The following is a 24,120-nucleotide window of genomic DNA, read 5'->3' as shown; positions in this document are numbered from 1 at the left end:
CATTCTTTTTTCTTTATTCTGTTGTGCAGGCAGTGAATTCCACCATTCTGTCTTCCAGGTCACTTATCCATTCTTCTGCCTCGGTTATTCTGCTATTGATTCCTTCTAGTGTAGTTTTCATTTCTGTTATTGTACTGTTCTTCTCTGTTTGTTCTTTAATTCTTCTAGGTCTTAAACCTAGAAGAATTCTTTAATTCTTCTAGGTCTGCATCTTCTCGATCTCTGCCTCCATTCTTTTTCCGAGGTCCTGGATCATCTTCACTATCATTATTCTGAGTTCATTTTCTGGAAGGTTGCCTATCTCCACTTCATTTAGTTGTTTTTCTGAGGTTTTATCTTGTTCCTTCATCTGGTACATAGCCCTCTGCCTTTTCATCTTGTCTATCTTTCTGTGAATGTGGTTTTTGTTCCACAGGCTTCAGGACTGTAGTTCTTCTTGCTTCTGCTGTCTGCCCTCTGGTGGATGAGGCTATCTAAGACGCTTGTGCAATTTTCCTGATGGGAGGGACTAGTGGTGGGTAGAGCTGGCTGTTGCTCTGGTGGGCAGAGCTCAGTATAACTTTAATCCTCTTGACTGCTGATGGGTGGAGCTGGGTTCCCTCCCTGTTGGTTGTTTGGCCTGAGGTGACCCAACACTGGAGCCTGAATGCTCTTTGGTGGGGCCAATGGCGGACTCTGGGAGGGCTCACACCAAGGAGTACCTCCCAGAACTTCTGCCACCATTGTCCCCATCCCCACAGCGAGCCACAGCCACCCACCGCCTCTGCCAGAGACCCTCCAACACCAGCAGGTCGGTCTGGTTCAGTCTCCCCTGGGGTCACTGCTCCTTCCCCTGGGTCCCGATGCACACACCACTTTGTGTGTGCCCTCCAAGATTGGAGAAATCCCAGTACTGTCAGGGTCCTGCAATCAAATTCTGCTAGCCTTCAAGTCTGATTCTCTAGGAATTCCTCCTCCCGTTGTCGGATCCCCAGGTTCGGAAGCCTGATGTGGGGCTCAGAACGTTCACTCCAGTGGCTGGACTTTTGTGGTATAAGTGTTCTCCAGTTTGTGTCACCCACCCAGCAGTTACAGGATTTGATTTTATTGGGATTGCACCCCTCCTACCGTCTCATTGTGGCTTCTACTTTGTCTTTGGATGTGGGGTATCTTTTCTGGTGAGTCCCAGTGTCTTCCTGTTGATGATTGTTCAGCAGTTAGTTGTGATTCTGGTGTTCTCACAAGAGGGAGTGAGAGCACGTCCTTCTATTCTGCCATCTTGGTTCAGGCTCGAATATTTGTCAATTTAAACAGTGCGTAACATTTTAGCATTTAACATTTTTAGTGATTCCAGTTTAAGAAATTAAGCAGGAATGTGACCAAAGAGACTTCACTAAAATATTCATTACATGTAGGTTGAACAGTAAATAATAAATTATAGTAGATCCATATGGTACTCTAAAGCTCCATCAATAAAAATCCTAGTGTTATTAAAACATCAGAAAATGTGAAAATAGGTTAAAAAGGTCAAGTTATAAAATATTTCTCTTTCCTAAAGAGACATGAAAAAATAAAAAAAATTAGAAAGAAATAAACTGAAATTTTAGCTGGGGTTATTTCTGGGTAATGAGATTATGGATAGTTTTTATTCTGTGTATGGGAAGATATTCATATAATTAGAAAAAATAAATGCAAGAGTTAAAAATCTGTTACACCTGATATAAACTAGATTGCTTTTACATGTACATAATTTAAACAAAACATTTATTTAGTCAAGCAATTCTTTAGCTGGTTAAAGCATTTGGTATTCTTAATGCAATCTTTTAGTTATAGGTTAACTCATTTTCTCCTTTACATTTCAGTAGTTTCAGGACTCTATGAGTGCTAAGTACCTACTGTGTACTGATTATTATATCAGGAGGCTAAGATGTGAAAAAACAGAGATGAAGAAAAAAAGAAAGAAAGAAAGAAAGAAAGAGTAGCTTCATTTGAAACAATAAAAAGAGAAGCCTACAGTGCAGAAAGTGAGTCAGTTCTGGCCCAAACCCTTCCAGCATGTGCAGGTCAAGCACTGCAAAACAAAGGCCTATTGTTTATCAGTGAATTGTTAGCAATCTCATGACCTTGAGGATTGCACAGAGATGCTTGACTTAACCAAAAAAAAAATTTTTTTTCCATTAAAATTAGTTCAAAGAGAAGGACACAAAGGTGGTGTGAGAGGGTCATTTTTCAGTGCTGTGTGTGGAGGAGAGAGATGAGTACAGTAACTCCCATTACAATTAATCAGAGTGGAGCATCTAGACTAATCTAACCCCCCTGAGGATTTAATTTAAAAAACAACCCTGGCAAAGCAACTCTCATCCATGAATGAACCCCACGCTTGTTCACTTACCTACTCTTTCCAGGCACTAAAGACAGTAGAAAAGAATAACTTTTTTTTTTTTTAACCACACCTCACAGAAAAAAAAAAAGCTCATAGAATGTCAAATTCCCATCATTTTTCAGTTTTATTTTAAATCCTGGGTATTAGTTTTATTCTTTTATTTTTTTCGTACGCAGGCCTCTCACTGTTGTGGCCTCTCCCATTGTGGAGCACAGGCTCCGGATGCGCAGGCTCAGTGGCCATGGCTCACGGGCCCAGCCGCTCCGTGGCATGTGGGATGCTCCCGGACTGGGGCACGAACCTGTGTCCCCTGCATCGGCAGGCTGACTCTCAACCACTGGGCCACCAGGGAAGCCCCTGGGTACTATTTTAATGCCATTTTTAACTGAGTAGTTTAAAAGTGGTTCTGGGTTATTCCAGTTGCTATGTGATATTCACAAAGAAAGCCAGAAATTTTTTTAATTTGATTTAAGCTTCAGTTTCATGAACTTAGGGCCACAATTAATGGCACCCCTTATCCAATACCAAGCCCTTGATCAGCCTCCAAGTATCAGGATAAAGAACAAAGAAAAAAGAATAATTATTATGCCATGCTTCCACAGCCAAATCCATTCATTCTTCTGACTTTCACATCATCTTGATTTAGTCCTCGAAATAGTCCAAGAGGCTAAGGTATCTTGATTTTCAGATGAGGAAACAAAATTAAAAAAAAGATGAAATCACTTGACTAGAGTCCCCCAAATGGGACTAATATCCAGTTCTCCAACTCCCTGTCCCAAACTCACTGGTAGTTTCAACAGGTATAAATGGTTCTGCACCCAAAGAGGATAAACGAAACACTAGACCCACTAGCAGTCAAAGTCTTTCTCCTTCCTGCAAGTTCAACAATGGTAGTGACAGGACAGGGACAGAGCCTCACTAATCATCGTTTCCCTGTGGTTTGAGTTTTGTACTGGGTCAGGGAAGGTCTCTGTGAGGAGGTGATGATGCAGGAACTAGAACGGAGAAAATGAGAACTGGGGAGGCATGTGAGAGTCAGAGGGAAGCACATTCATGGTGGAGACAAGCCTGGTGCCAAGGCCCAGTGGGAGGAGTAGCTCGCTGAGACAGGGGCCAGAAATCCAGGAGGCCAAAGTGAAGACTCAAGATTTTATTCTAATTGAAAGCAGCCACCACTAACAATTCTTAAAGCAAGGGAATAACGTGGTCTAATGTCTATATTAGGAAGACCATGCCAGCTGCTATGTTATGCTAGATTGAAGGGCGGGGGAGGGAAGTGGTTGGGAGGTGGTGTAAACAAGGAAGCAGAGAAATGATTGTGCCTGGTCCAGGCACGATTTGGCAGGAGTGGTGCAGATGGTGAGCAGCAGACTCAGGACATCTTTCTGAGGCAGAGCCTCTGTGTGTACTGTAAGGATGTTCTGAGGATGCTCTTGGTTACAAGTTCTGGCATCATCTCCGTGAGGAAAGAGCCACAGAAGCCCTAACTGATCCCTGCTGTTGGTCATGTTTCTGCATTTCCTGAACAATCAGCCCATTTTTACCTCAAGGAGAGCATCTCTCTTTCCTTCTTTAGGTTGGTGCTAGAAAGTTCAGGGCCAATTCTGTGACCCATCTCTAACAACTATACGGACATTTGGTATCTATTTCATGCACTACCTTCACTTTAGCTCCATCTTACTTACTTTTGTTTGCTCTTATCTTTAAAGCACTTAATCTTACTATACTTTATTAGTCAACTTAAGTCATTTTCTAAACATTCCAGGAAATAAACGAGTAAACAAACCACCTTGGTGATGCCTATTGTATAAATAACTATAAACCTAAAGAAGGTTTTATCAAAGGAATTCATTAGAAAGAGAGATTTATAAATGAGTATACATGTAAGAGAACCTGTATGTGTAAGAATCCAAGAAGATGGGGCCATAAAAATTGATTGAAGGACCAAAGAAATTGCATACACACCTGCTCTATTCTCCCTGAGGAAGGCAAGATGTTGGCAAATAAAATCTTGGGAAATCAAAGTTCACCAGCTGATGAGACACCAAACCCTTTGTTAATTTCTAACATTTAGGCGTATATTAAATATCACCTCAGGCAGAGGGCTGAGCCAAGAAAGGCTGATTTCACTGCCCTGGCTGGAATCTACATGGAAATCTACAAAAATTGTGCTGGGGTGGGCAGAGAGAAGGTATATTTTTCATGCTGAAACCAACTGTTAGTTCTCTCTTTCAGAGCCGTCCACTTTGGAACAATAAATATTAACTATGCATCCAAGTGTGAGTGTATGCATGTGTGTAAAAATCCAGCCTGACACTCTTAAGAACTGCAATGATTGCCAGGTGTAAGCATTTATTAAATCATTCTGCTTGCTAAGTGAGAACCCTTGTCTTTTTTTTAAGTTTTAATGCTAAAAAGTCCAGGCAGTCAACCACACTCACTGAACAAATATTTACTGATTGCCTGTCATGTGCCAGGCACGTGGGGATGCAGTCGTGAACAAACCAGACAGCAATTCCTGCCCTCATAGAACTCACATTCCAGTCAGCCTGAGACACAAAAAATAAGTTACACACTAAGTGAGACTATTAATGCCACAAAGAAAAAGAAGTGGAATGAGGTACTGAAATCTTAAATAAAGGGGAAGACCATCCTGAGATGATGTTTGCATACAATTAGAATAGAGGTCTGAAGGAGATCAGAAGGCATGGCATACATGCATCAGGGGGGAATAGAATTCCAAGGACACAGAAGAGCTGGTTCAAGGGCCATGAAGGAGGAGTGTGCTTAGAATGTTCAAAGAACAACAAGGACGTGGCTGTGGTAGGCACGGAGAGAGTGTCCTGTGGCTGCCATAACAAATTACCACAAACTGGGGGCTTAAAACAACAGAAACTGATTCTCTCTGAGTTTTAGAAGTCAGAAGTCTGAAATCTAAGTGTCAGAAGGGGTACATTCCTTTTGGAGGCTCTTGGAGAGAAAGAATCTGGTCTTTGCCTCTTCCAGCTTCTGGTGGCTGTCAACACCCCTTGACCGGTGGCCACATCACTCTTGTCTCTAACCCCCTGGTCACATTGCCTCCTCCTCACTCTTACACGGACACTTGCCATGGGATTTAGAGTCCACCCAGCTAATCCCGAGTGAGCTTCTCATCTCAAAATCCTCAACTTAATTACATCTGCAAAGACCCTTTTCCATGTAACGTAACATTCACAGGTTCCAGGTATTAAGACATGGACATATCTTTTAGGGAATCACCATTCAACCTACTGCAGTGACGACAGTAGATGCAATCAGCAGTGACAACTTATGGTGGCAGGGCGGGGGTGTATGCAGTTCCTGTAGGAATCTTATAGATAATTATGATAACTTTGGCTTGAGTTTGAAGAAAACAGGAAGCCATTATGGGATATAAGCAGAGAAGTGACACGGATTCAACATGTTTAATAGGATCGATCATTCTGGCCACTGTACTGCAAAAAAGTCCAACAGCATTCAACCCTTAAATTGGTCCTTATTCAGCTCAAGACTGTGCCAAATTTAGATTAGAATTGGAAAAGATGAGAAGAACCTGGCATATAATAGGCCTTCAGAGAATATCCATTAAAAAATGAATGTTCCTTTACCTAACCACCCTGTTTTGAAACAAAATTAAATTTATCCCCCCAAAACATATGAACCATCTACTATATTCAAGGTTCCATTGCTAAGAATGAAAGCAATCAACAAATCACATACCGCTATCTAACATGGCATTGAGTGACAAACCACATTTTTCTTGAGGATTTATGTCATCACTCAGCTTGTATAAAGAGTAATTGAAGAAACTCAGCTCAGTATGGGCAAAGACATGCCCTAGTTGTGTTCTTTGCTATCGCTCTTCCAGTCATACTAAGTTGAGTCCCTTCCCAGGCCCTTTAACAACATCTTGGGCAGAATCTATAACTTTGCAAGTCACTTTTCATAATTAAAAGCATCTCTAGTTTAACAATCCAATCTCAGATTAAAATTTCAAGTCCTGTCTAACACAGATTTGAGATGCAACGTCGACCACTTAGAGCTCTCTACCAACTTCTTCCCTCACTCCTGAGACTGAGCTACTTTGGTATTAGAGGCAGACTTGCCTGTCAGCAGGTGAAAGGCAGTTTTCCCTGGTCCATTTCCAGTTCCATCTGCTGAGAACTTTTGCAAATATGGTGGTCTCTGCATGGTTCGGAATTGATAGACTTGAAGGTATTCAAGTTTCACCTTCACTCTTTCTGCTTCTCAAAACCCATTCAACAAAAGGATGGTCATGTCTCCCTTTGTAACTCTGCCAGTGGTTTATGATCCAACCCCCTTTCTGGATAGGCCATGACTCAGTTGGAACAATATCTACCTGACCAGCCTCGTGGCACCTACCCACTGATATTCACTTTTTTTTTTTTTTTTAAACAAGAACCAGGGCAGGGGCCTGTGTGTTTCCTCCAAGGGCTGTGGAAAATTGGGATGGGGTAGAAAAGCTGCTCCCATCTTCTTTTCAGGAACATTACTGCTCAGTCTCTTCTTGCCCTGCAAAAGGCCTCTCCCTATCCACTTACCCACTACTCAGAAATAGGCAGATGAGAGGCAAGCACTGCTCTGTATTCCTGTGCAATCTCACACTCCGTAGGGCAAATGGGAAGCGCTGCACAGCACCGCCACCTGAGAGTAGTGCCTACGTGGCCTGCATGTTCTGCAGCTCAGCCAACATCAAGCCAGGGAACAGGATGCCAGCACCTTTTCATGGAATCGTCCCCCTCAGGGCTTTGAGCTACCTTCTGCACATGACTTTCCGGGCCAGTAGGGGGTGCCAGAAAGAGGGAAGAGAATACACTCTTGGCATTCCTCTATCCACTATACCTCCCCTGACCAGTTCTCCCCTTAGAGAGTTTGGGAACATGGGGATGTGATTCAACATGGTGGGTCTGGTTCTGCTGCTGCCACTTAGTAATGGGAGTGTGGCTCTCTCTCACATATGCGTATCTCACCAAAAGGATGTCAACCTTTCTGTTTAGGCCCTAGTTGCTCATATTCAAGGACAATATGAAAAGTCCCACTCAATGTCTCTTCCAGCCCTGAATCTCAATTACATTATTGTAGATATAGCTCCATATAGCTCCATGATTAAAAAGCTTCTAGCAGTCATTTGGTCCCTAAACAGAATAGAAACTACTAACCAGTACTCTAGATATCTACATTGGAAACTGAAGATTTTAATGTGATTTCTGTTGATTTATTTTATCTTGACACATCTTATTTAACAAATTTTAAAGCAATCATCTTTGGTGAATGGAAAGGCATCGTGGTTTACTGTTAAAGCATTAGCACTCAACAGATAATGCTTAGTTCCAACAAATCTTGAACTGGAAATAAATCTTGAAGATGAAAAGATTTCTTGATAACTACAGTCATTTCAAAACCTATTAGAAAAGAGAAAAATTAGAGAGCCAGATGAATTTCACTCCTCCTGGACTCATTTTACCTGGGAGCAAATTATGCTGCTCGCCAAGGTAAGTGTCTGGCACCACACTCACAGCACAGCAGAGTCAGGCTTAAGCCTCATAGATTTTCAGAGGTCATCAAGGTTAGTCCCAGTCCTAAATGAAAATGATGATTACAGCCAAACAACAAAGCCAACTAATTATCAGTGAAAGTTATAAATGACAGAGTATAGATTGACAGCAATATACCACTGGAAAGTAGGAATAATGTGGACGCTTAAGACTCCAGGGAAAATAACTCCTAACCAATGATACAAAAAGGTTTGCTGCACATGGGACAGTAACCAGAAGTGGCAGAAAGAGCAACAGAATGAGGATCAAGAGTTTTGGGTGAAGTCTTGACTCCCATGAAGTAGGGCCAGCATTGGCCTGACACTCAGCTTTCCCATTCCAAGCGCCCACAGAGAGGACAGGACAAAATAGTGACCCTAGCAATGACTGCCCATCATAAAATATTATTTTAATTTATTTAATTTATTTCAATTAATTTATTTCTATGATATTATTTTCAGTAAAAGATATAAGCAAGTTGAATGTGTATATATATACACTCTTCACCCCCAATACACACACACATGGGAAACAGACCGAGAAAACACTGCCTCAGTCTCCTCTTGCTACAGTTAAAGCTTTCCCCTTAACAGGTATTAGGCAGTTACCATTTCACTGAGAGGAAGCCGGCCGTTTAAAACAGAATTTTGCTGTTTTTACTTCCCTGGTGACTCTCCTATTCTGCCAGACTCTATGGTGTGGAAGAACAAATACCAGGCTTGAGCCCTAGGACATAGTGGCAGCTTCCTCCTATCAGTGTCCATCTCTAAAACCAGGGCTGGCCATTCCTGTTTTTAAAATATTGCAGTAGTTCTGTCCTTCCTGCCTCCTGAGGGCCACTCACACCTCTCTGTCTCCTCCCCTGGGACTCTCCAGATCTCCCCACCATGAAGAAATTAAGAGGATGATTTCTGGCAGAGCAGAGAACTTCCAGGAACTACACTCACATTGGTCAGCGCCACGTGTCATACTAACTGTTGCATATAAAAATAACTCCTCTACCTAAGACATATCCAGCCAATCCTGACTCCCAACTGTGCATCCATCTAAGCCAAACCAAGACTCTTGAGGCATATTTAAAGCCTAGAACAGAAATCTCAGGGAAATAATTTAGATTGCAAAACTAGTTCAGATATCTAGTATTGTAGAGAGTTCTTAGGATAAGGCCAATTTGTGCCCAAGAGCTATCTGCAAATTTAAAGTTATTTTTTCAGCCAGTTAGTTTGAGAAAGGAAATGGGAGCTAAGTACATAAATTAGATCATTAATTTGCAATAAATATAAATTATGCTAATTCTAAGAATTGAACATAAATTATGTATATATAATATATAAGGAATACACATAAGGCTCTATTAGCAAAAGAAAGGCATCTTGACTTACTGTGTTGTAGAAAACCCATGTATATTCATTCAATAGATTTTAACAGTTTTGATATGTGCATGAAAATATAGGATAAACATGAACTGCCTACTGATGTTCTAACAAATCTGTATTCATTCCAAATGGAAATTAGGATATACTTTGCATTATTTGAGTTAATTACATGACATTTCTTATGAATAATGATGTGTTATTCCATTCATTACTTCTAATTATGTTCCGTTACAAGTGCAAGGCTGGCAACACCACAACCAGCCTTTTCCTATTCCTCACAATCTGATGGCTTGCATGGAAAGCAGGTCAAAAATATGCCCAGAATATAATGAAAAGAGTTCAGATATTGTTAACCATGACAGTTTAAAATTACCTGAGGAAAGTTTCACATAGAAATAAATAGAAATGGGGAATGGCTTTCCATGTTACAGGATACTCATTTTTGCAATTAATATGAGAACTATTCAAAGTGTTATTTTAATACATATAATTATCACCCTACCATTTGCTAGAGCTGGAGAGAGAGCATCCCAAATGTGGTCCTTCACCCCCACCTAATTCGCACACACACTAGCAGAATTATATTCTGTAAGAGATTGGCAGATGGTAAAGATATCTTTTTCTGCTTGTAAAAGTGATTCTGTAGGCTTTGTGCAATTCTAAGAGAATACAGGAAACCTCCTAAAAGCTCTCATTAAAAAGCCAGCTGGACTTTCCTCCTCAAATGCATAACCATGGTCAGGCCAGCTCATCTCACCCCACTCACAGCAGGGCCTGAAGCTAGAAGGTAAATCCTATAATGGAGAAGCAGTCAAGGTCAAAGGAAAACAGTCACAACTAAGTAATTAAGCACAGGGCCCAAGTGAAGCACAAGACCACCTCTAGCCAGTATCCTCACCAACCAATAGGCTACAAGGAGCCAGGGAGAGATGGTGGACAACAGGAAGGGGCCTGGCTGAGGTCTAGAGACCAATATGTACATGCCTCAGGCACACTGTTTCATTGGTGAGTCACCTTTATTTGAAGGGGCCAGGGCAACATGTATAAAATCCATACATTTTTCTCCATCCAATTTCAAATGTTCCTTGCACACACACAAAGAATCTATTAATCCCTTCATGTCAGGTGCCAACAATCTATCAGTCTGTCTATAATAGAAATAAAGATGCCAGTCTCAGCTCCAAGAATGAAAAATAAACTTGGGAGAGGAAGAGCCTTGGCAAGGAGGGCCCCTCTTTCTCCTCTGCTACCCATGACAGTTACTGCCCACTGACCATGCACGCAGCCTCAGAATCCTACTCAACACTGTGAGCTCACTACCAACTGAAGAGATGGCATTTGAGATAAAACAGATTTGCTCTCTGTGCAGTAATTCCTCAGATGACAAGTCGAGATAGATGACAGTCACACAAGGTTTGCCTTGCAATGGGGGTTGGCAGGATCCTCTGTGGCAGGTTCTGGACACTGAAAAAAGATGTCAGTCAATTTAGTGAATGAGGAAAGCATCCAAGAGCTTCCTGTGTTCCTCCTGACCAATGCCATCAAAAACTGGTTCTAGCTGGAAGCAATGTACTCTAATAACCCAAAGGTAGGTGCACATTTATATGGAAACCTTTCCCACAGAAACAGCATAAGAGCACTCTGAACAATCACTGCTACATGCAGATCTTTTGACCACAATAATCTGCCAAATAAAATCAAGAAAAATATGACCACAAGAAAACCAACTTTCCCCATTAGAGCTCAGGACAAAGGACACACGATCGGCTTTGAATATCTCTCCAAGAGTATTTTAAGCTGGCTAACATAAAATAGGCTTACACAGGGTGGGAAAAAAAAAAGGCATATGCTTAGGGACATTTTAAGAGCAAAAAATCTATCTTTAGTAATAAAGATATTAAAATAGTGCTTGCAGTCACTTTATTTGTACAGGGAGGTTTAAAAAGGAGCTCTTTTGAGAAATGAAAGATCATCAGATCGCTATTAACTGCAGCTTCCTGAACAATTAAAGAAATTCACAAGATTACAACCTACTCAGGAAATGACAAATATTTCTGATTTTTATGGAAGGACTAAAAGGGCACTTTTATCTATAGCATCTATTCCATAAGAAGCACTGTTATGTAATGAAGCTATTTTTATTATCTGTTCCTTTATTTCAAGAGTATTCAATATGGCAATGGTCTGAAAACAGAGAAAATTTAACACTGCTTGAGAAGGTAAAATTTTGTGTTAAAAGGCCTTTGCCAGATTTTTCTTTTTTATCTATTGAAGTTGGACCTTAGAACACAATTTCCCTTGTACCAAACTTTTGTTTCTAATATGTCAGCAGAAATGTCCTTTAAGTTACGTAGTCTAATTCTTCACAAACACACTTTGTAAGGCTGTCCTCAATGCATTATCCTAACGTGGCTTGGCCCAGATAACATTCTGTGTGCAGTGCTCCCACCTGGAAAAATCTGCTCTTTTTAACAACTGATTCAATAAACAGTTGACAAATGATTTCTATAATATAGTATGGCCAGCAAGCAAGGTTTGTCTCTGTCATTACACAACACATTCGACCCATCTGCAAACGTGGCCATGTTCCCCTTACATTAGAGCTCTGTATGCCATTCTGACTAGCAATCCGAAGATCAATACACTGTCTGCTGAAAACAACAGGACATAACAAATGAATAATTTTATTTATAATAAAAGCTCCAGTCCCCAAATGGATTCCACTAATGTTCAAGTTCATTTTTCATGCTGAACTCAAGATGAGAGGTAGACACAGCCCAATGCAAGGGGAGGGGAGTGAAGTATTAACTATATTGGCTCAAATTTTTTCAAGCCACGAACAATAGCTGGGCTGCACCAAGGTACATGAATAAAACGTTCGCCGCCGAATTCTGAAGATGCAATCTCCAAAATGCTTCTGTTCTCTCACCAAGACTCGCTGAAAAGCATTTTCCAGTAACAAGAAATTAATGGATTAAAGACATTCTGACATATGCTTCCACAGTGTTGTACCACAGAAGCCAAAGCCTATTCAATAGGCTTTAAACACTGTTTGCAATGAGCAGGAGTGTTTGCTTTAGGTGGGGACAAGGAGGGATTGTGGCTCTTTTGAGAATGAAGCAAATAGTCTTGCTTCAAAAGCATATCTGCAGTCCCTGATCTGACAGTTTTTTTCCTCCTCAGAAATGTATAAAAAAAGTCAGTGAGCAAAGTCAAAAGAAAAAAAGGGTTGAAGAGGGGGGAGCAGAATGTTAAAGAGAACACAAGTTCAAAGATGACATTTACAAGTCTCTCTTGAATGGCACACTCCCCAAAGGCCACCTGAATACTCTTGTTAAAGAGAGAGAATCAAAAATACAAAATAGAATTTTCCGGTTCACATAAGATAGCAATATACTGCCCTTAAAATACAGACTTGTCCATTGGCCAATTAACATGCAAAAAAAGAAAAAAAAATGGAAAAGAATCTTTTCCCATTCACTGCATTGAGACTTAACTCAGCACACGCATAACAGAAAAGTAAACAGGATTGTAACTGACAGAGCATGTAGGGAAAGTTGGGAAAGTACAGCTTGAATAAGATAGTAAAAAATCTGGAATAAAATGGTGACAAGACATGGCTTTGTGCATGGGAAGACTGAAAAAGCAGGATTTCAGTCTTAACTGAAACTATCCACATGCTCCTGATGTTTACAGATTCACTTTAAATTCAGTCAACATAATACTTTTGGGTACTAAGAAAACGAGAACGTGCAAAGAGTAGGTTTTGCCCCCACCCCTTCTCAGGAACTAATGATTCAGTGCAGAGACAGACAGGAATGAACACATTTCTGGCCTGATGCAGACTGGGATCCGTGTTTGGCATGATGCCTGGAACAGAGTAGCTCAGTAATAAACTGTTGAATGAATCAACATGACAATAAGGAACCAAGTGTCACACAAAGGATGGAATATTTTTTTCCTAAGAGGGCAGGACAGGTATCGATGCACTTTAGCTGAAATGAAAAGGATGGGAAGGATCTCAAGGTGAAGAGAGAGGCAGGGTAAAGGATGGGGAAAAAAACAGGTAAAGGGAAATACAACACTTGTTTAAGGAAGTAGTTGGAAAGTGGGAAGGTTGAGTCAAGATAATGGAAATCTTTTAAAAGGATGCTAAGGAATTTGGACTTTATCCTCAAATAAAAGGAGATTCATTATATTCATCAGTGGTTTGTTTGCAAAAGAAGAGGAGAGTGGTAGCATCAGAGCTGTGGTTTAGAGTGAGGTGTAGGCTGGGCTGGGGAAGTCCAGGGGTAGATATGGTACAAGAAGCTAGATGACCTAGAAGACCCACGGCAAGGGGCCTACCTAGGGCAGGGAGGGCAGAACACTCGGGGTTAAAGCCCACTGCAGCCACCTCCCCATTTAGTTTATGAAACATCAGTGGGCAGAGCCATCCACAGCTTCAATTCCCGAATCTCGGGACAAAAGAACATCGCCTTCTGCAAGCGAATGAGTAACTTCTTAAGATTCTTCTCACAGGTGTCACCTAACAGAGTACCAAGGTAAAGTAAAATATAAAGTTTCAGAATCATCATATAAAAAGGATTGCCTGAATCCATTACCTCCTGGCCCTGAAACCACGTTTTAAAAAAAATTTATTTTATTTTTTATACAGCAGGCTCTTATGAGTTATCTATTTTATACATATTAGTGTATATATGTCAATACCAATCTCCCAGTTCATCCCACCACCCCTCCCCCTGCCTTCCCCCCTTGGTGTCCATACGTTTGTTCTCTACATCTGTGTCTCTATTTCTGCCTTGTAAACCGGTTCATCTGTACTGTTTTTCTAGATTCCACATATACGCATTAATATATGATATTTGTTTTTCTCTTTCTGACTTACTTCACTCTGTATGACAGTCTCTAGGTCCATCCACATCTCTACAAATGACCCAGTTTCATTCCTTTTTATGGCTAATATTCCATTGTATATAGGTACCACATCTTCTTTATCCATTCATCTGTCGATGGGCATTTAGGTTGTTTCCATGACTTGGCTATTGTAAATAGTGCTGCAATGAATATTCGGGTGCATGTGTCTTTTTGAATTATGGTTTTCTCTGGGTATATGCCCAGGAGTGGGATTGCTGGGTCATGCCCTGAAACTACTTTAAACACTGTAGATGTAAAACAGCTTTACAGAGTATACTGATTACAAAAAAGTTCCAGTTCTCACTGTTCTCATCCCCAGAAAGGGCCGGGTCCTTCTTGCTGCCTTCCAAACACACTGAGGTTTGTTAATTTTAATACAATGTTCCCCTTGTCCTTGACATTTACTCAAAGAGATGGTGACTGACCAGGACTCATTTCCAAAATGACAATCCCAGTGCCGTCTGAAACGAAACTAGTCATCATTTACTAACTGTTCACTATTCACTATGAACATTTTCCTTGAAGCAGACACCTCAACTTTACTTGAGTTCAAACACATATATGACCCGTCTTATGCATCACACTTTCAGAGTTGGTTAAAAAGACCGTGAAAAATCAAGTTTCTTACTATCAAGAAACAAGTTAAAAAATCACAAAGCAACATTCATTCCATTATTAACCATTTTTTAAAAAGTGCAACTCTGCAACTTCATATTCTTTCAGTCCAAGGCATTAAGATTTGTTCATCTCAATTCACATTTTCATCCCAAGTTCCCTCAGTTCTCTGACAAAAGTCAATTAAAAATGGCAGGGCTTCCCTGGTGGTGCAGTGGTTAAGAATCCGCCTGCCAATGCAGGGGACATGGGTTCGAGCCCTAGTCTGGGAAGATCCCACGTGCTGCGGAGCAACTAAGCCTGTGCACTACAACTACTGAGCCTGCAAGCCACAACTACTGATGCCTGCACGCCTAGAGCCTGTGCTCCGCAACAAGAGAAGCCACCACAGTGAGAAGCCTGCTTGCCACAACCAGAGAAAGTCCGCTTTCAGCAACGAAGACCCAAAACAGCCAAAAATTAAAAAAAAAAAAAAAAAAAAAATGGCAGCCAACGAGAGATGGCATTTAAACAATATTCTTTTGACACTGGAATTCTCAGACATTTTGCTTAAAAAAATATTCCTCAAAGGAAAAAGGCAACCACAAACTTGCAACAATATCAAATGAGAAAATTAAATTATTCTGTTATTTCAAGAACTTCAAAGTCTTTTAGAAAAAGTCAATATAAAATTGGTATACAACTTAAAAATTGTTTTTTTATCCTTTCTAAATCATTCTAGATTTTTTTACTTCAATACACAGAAGAATGTAATTTTCTAATCTTGTATACTTATAATTTTAAATATTTTTATAAACTTGAGTTAAGTATTATCAAGAAAAATGTATATATTATTTACTAGTTTATTGCTATCATCATTAGTTTTGTAGATTTACAAAATTTAGGTTAAAATTTCCATTCAAGGAATTTGGGAGTCTACCACAGAAATCACAATTATCTTTTGGTGCATGCTTTGTTAGTTGTATTTTTTTCAGTGTACAACAGTTACATGGCCAAGAAAGAAGATTATTCATGAAGTTTTCAAGCATTTTGAAAAATCCCATTTGAAAAAAATATAACTTACACTGGAAAAAACTTTGACACATTTGTAGATTCAGAATAACTGAGAAATCTATTTCAAAGTAGAATCATGTCTCAATGTGGACATGATCATTATGTTCGAATACGAAATTTTATACTTTGTTGCCCTCTGCATAGTAAATTAAATTAGGGGGGAAAGAGAAAAAAAATTCTGAGGAGTCAATACAAATGTCATATGCATACAGTCACGAGGGATAATTTCAATAACACAAAAATAACTCTCCAGAGCATTTCACCAAATCCTGCTTCTCCCACTGCAAAGAATGAAGCTTCTACTGAAACTGATGGTCAGATGGAAATAAAATACTCTACCACCAATGGCACTGGACAATGATCTAGAAGCTGGGATGTTTTCCAAGAGAAAATGCCATCTCAGACCCTAACATGAAAAAAATATTTTGTAAGTATATTTATGTGTTTGAATTTAATTAAAATTCATAGCTTGAATGATCTCCAAGAGGTAAACAAACCAAGTCAGTCTCAAATCTTCATATAATCTTCACATAACCTTACTTTCACATCACAAGAGGGCCACCCAATCTCTGTCTTACTATTAAAATTCACAATTGGTAACTGAAAACAAAGTGCTCAGGATATTCATTGGATCCATTTTAGAAGTGCCTATTTATTTACACAGCTAGGATAGTGAAAAGGTCAAGCAAAAAATCACCTCCAAAGCCACGGTTGCTAAGCAACTCTTTTCAGAAGTTTTGCAACAGTGATCAAGCATATTACTGGTGCCACCAACTGGATTCAGAATAAATGTGAATAACATCTTACCTGGTTTCTCCAAAGGGGGAGGGTGGAGGATCCTTGCTTAGCTTTTCGGACAGATCCTTGAGGTCAATCCTGTATTTACTTGGTCTGTTAGAATCAGAGGCTTTCTAATTTTTCTCTCTTTAAAAAAAAAAAAAAGGATACGTCCAGGTACCACAGGTTTCCTGTTCACCAGGGCGAAGGACAGTTCTGTTTTGAGAAACACCACAGAGGGCTTGATGAGATGTTGGCCGAATCTGAATGACATTTCCTCACGGCTTGAATTCTGGAAGAGAAGATGATGTAGAAAATGGACATTTATAAAATTCAGTTGAGAAACTCAGATCATATACCACTTTAAAGAAAACAAAGTCCATTACTACAGATTCTTAGTTGTAAAGAAGACATCACTGATGCTGTTCCCCATTTAATGTCTGCTAAGATGTATTCTGGGTAAGTCCTCCTAAAATATTCCACTCTCTCTATGCTGGTTGGATTTACAGTTTTCAAGCAAAAGCTTGTATGTGTCTTCTTAAACCCCTCTGCACTTCGGGGAGCCACCTTAACCCAAATCCACTAGGTCCAATCTGTCAGGTACTATTTTTAACCATCTGTTTCATCATCTTCGCTAAGCTGAAAATTTTCATGGTTAAGCATTGACTATAAACCTTCTCATTCTTAAAGAGGTACCTGTGGGGACTCACTTTTCTCAAATGGTTTTATCTTTGTTTATATAAAAGCAATTTAGAAAAAGTATAAACACTGTTTGACCTTGTGTACAATTACAAAAGCATGTGGGTACTCCCAGAGAACTATAGCAAAATTTCAAAAATTAAAGCAAAAAAAATTGAGGAAAAAGAAGGGACAAAATAGAGTTCAAGATGAAAACAATTCCTGGTTGATGCAGACGTATTATGGAGCAAGGTATGTGAAATGCTGCATATCCTCTTTTCTAGAGAAAGCCATGGGTTGGGGTAGTAGGGAGAAGACAGGGGAAAGCAAGATTTGACACTTGGCATCTAGGGTACCAAGGAATGATTTTCCATCAGTCAATGCCTATACATGACAAAGTTACTTTCTGAATGACTAAAACACACCTTCCTTGGGAAATCACTTCATTTTTCTAATTCAGGAACCACCCTACTACAAAACTGATGAAAACTGAACCCCTCATGGGAAAATAGAAATAAGACTACAAAAAGGATGACATCAGAAAATGGAAGACCATTTTATAAAGCATACCAATAAATGTGCAATTGTTTAATGATGCTAACATTCTCAATGACCCAAAAGATACAGAGGGCTATGCAAAATTCATCTACTTTAGAAGCACTCAAATAGTTGGAACTTAACACATTTCAGGTACAAAGAATAGTATGGAAGTTTTGCCTCAGTGACACAAATACTGGTTTCTAGAACAATTACAACCATCTCACAAAAATGAAAGGTCAGTAAGGACGTTGAAAATCATCTAACCCAGTGGTTTTCAAGGTGTGTTCCCTGGAGCAGTAGCATCAACATCACCTGGGGAAATCAGAAAGGCAAATTCTTGAGTCCTACTCCAAACCTATTAAACCAGAAACTCTGGGAGAAGGGCCCAGAAATCTATGCTTTAATCTGCCTGGATGATTCAGGACCACTGATCAAACCCAACTATTCTCCCAATCCTTTCCTGCAGAATCTTTGCCTGGTAGCTTGTTAGCCCATGTTTGAACATACTCAGTGACAGGACATTCACTATCCATTCCTTCCAAGATGATCAGCTCCAGCAATTATATGGTTGCCCTTCATACTAATTCCATCTTTTTGTGATGGATTTATGCCTTGAGGGTCATATGAAACAAGTATCATGCAAGTGAAAGTGCTTTAGATATCTGAAGTTAACCTTTATTTATTCCCTCCAGTTTTTCTAGAATAAACATGCAATTCATTTCAATCATCCTACAAACAGCATTGATTCAAGTGCCCTAAAGCTATCTGTGTGGTTTTTTGTTGTTGGTTTTTTTTTGCCTGCCCAGCATCCATTTTCTGTAGTTTTGGCCATACCACCCTAATTTTTCTTTGGGTAATACCCCACCATATTCCATATGTTGGGCCACTCCTACTGCCTGGTTCTAGGGATGGGAAAGTGACCCAGCCATCAGTAGTCTTTTGTCACATGAGTGATTCAGGAGTGGACACAGGACAAAAAAACGAGCCAATCAAAGGAAGGATATCCATGAAAGGATCACTGCTGATACTATGGGGAAAGGGCTTTCTTTCTTCTAAGATGCCAAACTGGTAGGACATGAACCTGGAGAGCTAGAGGATACACCAACAAGAGGCTGCCTGATGTTAGAGCCAACATGGAGGCCAGGAAAGCCAAGATACAGAGAGACCCATACCTGACGACACTGTTTGAGCACCTGGATCTAACAGTGCTGGAAGGATTATATGTCCCTGGAGTTTGTTTCCTCTAATGGATAATTGTACAGAGTTGACTTAAGCATATGCTCTAGCTGATGGGCTACTATTACGAGTCCATGAAAGACTCCCTTCTAGTTTTCATTTTTCTTCTTATCATCATTTTCGTTTCTTCCTTTATGCCCAAACTTGTTCCTTCCTCTCCCACGCCAGGGCTTCATTTTTTATTTTAATATAATTAGTGTTGTATTTATAAGCTTCATGGCAGTTTTATAAATATTTTATACATCAAACATATATAGGGCTCTTGTACATACTTTTTAAATTTGTACAGAAGTTGTATCATGCTTTAAAACTCATTCTGCCTTTTTCTCTCAACACTGTTTTATAGACTCATTCATGTTGTTATAAACAGATGTAATTTACACTTTCTCACTGCATTCCACTGTCATTTTTCTTGTCCATTCTTTTAGTGCTGAAGAACTAGCTTTCTCCAGTCTTTCACCACAAATAACACTAATGACCATACTTACATGTATTTCCCTGGGTGTCTAAGCTAGAGTCCCATTATTGGGTTTTAGCTTAGGTATTGATACATACTTAGATTTTTAAAAATATGCCCCATTTTGCAATCCTTGAAGCAATATATGCAGATTTCTATTTTCCCACATCTTTGCCAACACTTGGCAGTATCTGATTTCCAAGGTTTTATTGATATGATAGGCAAAAGGCATCCTTTATTTTTAATTAGCTTGTCTCCAATGTGATATGTGTATGTGCACATTTCTCCCTGTATGAATCGCCAATTCGTACTTTGACCTCTTTTATATTGGTTTCTTCCCTCCTATTTTCGGATTTTTCTGGAGTCCCTTATATATTTAAATATTGATCTTGGTCTATTAAACATGACAGTTGTATTTTCACCATCTGTTAGTTTTTCTATCGTACACTCCATTGGACAAAAAGCTTTCATCTTGATGTATTCAATTTTTTTTATGGTTTGTTCTCTGTGAATATTGTGAAACAAACACTTCTCTACCATAAGGTTACAAAAATGTATTCTTGGGCTTCCCTGGTGGCACAGTGGTTGAGAGTCTACCTGCCAATGCAGGGGACGCAGGTTCGTGCCCCGGTCTGGGAAGATCCCACATGCCACGGGGCGGCTGGGCCCGTGAGCCATGGCCTCTGAGCCTGCACGTCCGGAGCCTGTGCTCCGCAACGGGAGAGGCCACAACAGTGAGAGGCCCGCGTACCGCAAAAAAAAAAAAAAAAAGTATTCTTAAATTTTCATCTATCAGTTTTATAAATATTTTCACTCTTAACAGTTAGGTATTTAATCTACTTGGAGCTTTGTTTATGGTATGAAGTACAGAAATGGTTTCATTTTTCTCCTTTTGTGAGCCGAATTTCCTAGCACCAATTGCTGGGAATGATAACACTGAGTTCCCATATGTACACAGGGGTGAGTCTGGACTTTATTATATTCTGCTTCTGTGCTAGATGCTGGAGAACAAGGGGAGACAATTTTTTTTTCTCTAAAGGGCCAGATTCAGTCTGTTGTAACTACTCAACCCTATCATGGAAGTATGAAAGCAACCATAGACAATAAATAAAGGAATGGATGTGGCTGTGTCCCAATAAAACTTTATTTGTAAGAACAGGCAGCAGCCTGGATTTGGCTTGTGGACTGTAGTTTGCCAACTCCTGCTGTATAATGTTTATGCTTTGTAAAGAGAAGGTCCTTCTTTATTTATTCTCTCAAATAAATTTTAGATTCAACTACACCCCTTCAAAAAGACTCTTGCTCAGGCATTGATTAGAACTGCACTGAATTTAAATTTTAATGGGCGAAATATGACATCTTCACAATATTCAGCCAATCCATTTATAAATGCTACATTTATGCTCTATAATACTAAAGTAAAACTCTTGTAATAGGGTTTTAAATTTCCCTTATATGTTTTATGAATTCTTTCTTAGATTTATTCCTAGATAGCTTTTAGTTTATGTCAGTATTGTAAATGGTATCCTATCATCGTCATAGTTTATAACTGGTTACACCCAATACAGACAAAAGCTATTGATTTTTTTATGTTGCGCTTATAAGCTGAACTCTTTTATTGCTGTTAATAGTTTCAGCTGATTCTCTTTGGTTTTCTATATAAATGGTTTTACTTAGAAATAATAATTATATATTTCATTTCACTTATTCTACTTATATTTCTTTGTCTTACTGCATTGGTGGGGTATCTGGTAATACGTTGGTAAGTAGAAGCAGCACAGGCATTCTTGTCTTGTTCCCAATCTTAACAGGAATGAGTTTCAAGTTTTGTTTTCTCCATTAAAAATGACATCTGCAATAGGTTTTTAGGAGAAAGCCATTAAAAAGCTAAAAAAAATTCCCTATTTCAAGTTTGCTAAGAGTTGATTCCATCTGGAAAAGAAAAACCTTAACTTTATTAAATGCTTTTTTTTATCATTGATCACCCAATCTCTCATTCTTTGCCATTAATGTGGTAAATTACAGTGAAAGATTTTTTTAAACACTGAAACTTCCTTTCACTTTTATGATTAATTCAACTTAGTCACAATGTACTATTTTTTAATACATTGCTAGATTTGAATTCTTTGTGTTTTTCAATGTCATAAGTCAAGTTGGCCAATATTTTTTACCTGTTTTTTGTTTTCAAAATTAAACTTAATGGCTTGGCTTTTTTCTTTGTTCTATAAGAAGTTTTATGAACAGGATTTTCTGTTCCTTGAGAATTAAATAGAACTTGCTTGTCAAACTGTCTGGGCCTCTTTTTATATTTCAGGGATGTGTAGTTTTGATTATCATTACAATTTATTTAATGGTTGTTAAGTGTTTTCTTGCATTAATTTTTTAGCCATATATCCTTTTCACTTAAGTGTTCATCTGTATTGGTAAAAATTTATATTTTTTAACAGATTATTATATCTAGCCTATGAAATTTTTCAAAGGACCATTTTTTTGTTCTTTGTTTTTATTAATTTTCTCTATTTTGTTCCTTATTTTCTGTGTTTATATTTGTCCCCCCCTTTTTTTTTCCTTCCTTATTTCTTAAGATTTACCATGTTGCAGTTTTTCTAATTACCTGAGTCAAACATTGAGCTTGTGGAGTTGCAGACTTTCTAGTTCTCTCTTGAGTAACAAAAGCTATATATTGCCATCAAAGTACTCCATTAGCTATCTCTCTCAAATTTTGAACTATTGTGCTTTTATTATCACTCAGCTTTAAAATTGTGTTATTCTTGTTATCATTTCCTATTTAACCTGAGGGTTATTTCATAGTATGTCTTTTCATTTCCAACATATGGAATGCATTTGCTATCTTTCTGTTAATAATGAGTGATTTTAAAGCACTATAGCTAGAGAATAGAACCTCGATAGTGTTGATTCTTTAGAATTTGAGGCTTCCTTCCTGATGCATTGAAAGTTGAAGCATGTGCCTAATCCACATGCCCTCCAAAATAAAATATATGCTGCATTTGTTGACTAAGCAGTTCTACATACATGGTAGAGCAAATTCACTGTGTTATCCAAATCTTCCTCTGCTTACTTTTTGTCTTAATTGTTTCATTGGTTTCTGAAAACACTGCGTTAGATTTCTAACTGCAATTGTTTAATCAATGTCAAATGCCAGAAATTACTGCTTACTATATTATGGCACGTGCATAAGTCCCTGCTTATTTTACTCCCTTGATCTATTGTTCCTTTTTCATTTTGTCTGTATTTTACAACCATAAATTTTTCCATCCCCTTATCTTTAATCTGTGTCCTTTTAAATATTTTTTATAAACATTATAGCATTTACGGAGAGGGTGTGGAGAAAAGGCAACACTCTTGCACTGCTGGTGGGAATGTGAATTGGTACAGAGAACAGTATGGAGGTTCCTTAAAAAACTACAAATAGAACTACCATATGACCCAGCAATCCCACTACTGGGCATATACCCTGAGAAAACCATAATTCCAAAAGAGACATGTACCAAAATGTTCATTGCAGCTCTATTCACAATAGCCCGGAGATGGAAACAACCTAAGTGTCCATCATCGGATGAATGGATAAAGAAGATGTGGCACATATATACAATGGAATATCACTCAGCCATAAAAAGAAACAAAACTGAGCTATTTGTAATGAGGTGGATAGACCTAGAGTCTGTCATACAGAGTGAAGTAAGTCAGAAAGAGAAAGACAAATACCGTATGCTAACACATATATATGGAATTTAAGAAAAAAATGTCATGAAGAACCTAGGGGTAAAACAGGAATAAAGACACAGACCTACTTGAGAATGGACTTGAGGATATGGGGAGGGGGAAGGGTAAGCTGTGACAAAGCGAGAGAGAGGCATGGACATATATACAGTACCAAACGTAAGGTAGATGGATAGTGGGAAGCAGCCGCATAGCACAGGGAGATCAGCTCGGTGCTTTGTGACCGCCTGGAGGGGTGGGATGGGGAGGGTGGGACAGAGGGAGGCGCAAGAGGGAAGGGATGTGGGAACAGATGTATATGTATGACTGATAGCAGAAACTAATAATAAAAAAAAACATTATAGCATTTAGCTTTCTATCCATTGGACAATCTGTCTTGATTAGTTTAACCTCCATACTATTTCATCTTTTTGTTCCACTTTTTTCTCCTTCCTACCTTCCAGGTAGATCAAGTTTTTTCCTACTGTACAAAAATAAAACATTCTATTTTGTTTCAGTAGTGGTTATTATCTTATTACAATCCATACTAACACTCAATTTCCCTGTCAATATCTAAAAGTAGATCCATATCTCTGTCCTTAGCATATACTTACCACCTTGGATCTCTCAGATCTCATCCTCCACCTTCCCCTTGTCCAATTTCTGATCTTTTAAAATAATACAGTGTTATAATTTCAAATAGTTATTATATGTTGGTTTTGGTTTTTGGCCACTGCTCACTCCAGTGATATTTTTCATTTATCTTATTTTCAAAGGTCCACAGACATCCCCTTACACCAGGCAGCATTGGGCCTT

General features: G+C 39.0%; 1 protein-coding gene across 19 annotated transcripts in view; it reads right to left on the bottom strand.

Annotated features, from left to right (window-relative positions):
* FHIT (fragile histidine triad diadenosine triphosphatase) overlaps window positions 1–24,120 on the bottom strand; it is a 1,470,392-nt gene that overhangs the window by 780,691 nt on the left and 665,581 nt on the right. For all 19 annotated transcript variants that reach the window (XM_081246013.1, XM_081246024.1, XM_081246021.1 and 16 more), the window contains one exon: window positions 16,845–16,965. In XM_081246013.1, coding sequence (XP_081102139.1) covers window positions 16,845–16,965 — 121 coding nt within the window. The remainder of the gene's footprint in view (window positions 1–16,844; window positions 16,966–24,120) is intronic.

This window comes from Mesoplodon bidens (assembly GCF_964165515.1).
Source record: "Mesoplodon bidens genome assembly, chromosome: 10".
NCBI classification, from domain to species: domain Eukaryota; kingdom Metazoa; phylum Chordata; class Mammalia; order Artiodactyla; family Ziphiidae; genus Mesoplodon; species Mesoplodon bidens.
This window is presented reverse-complemented; position numbering and strand designations above follow the sequence as displayed.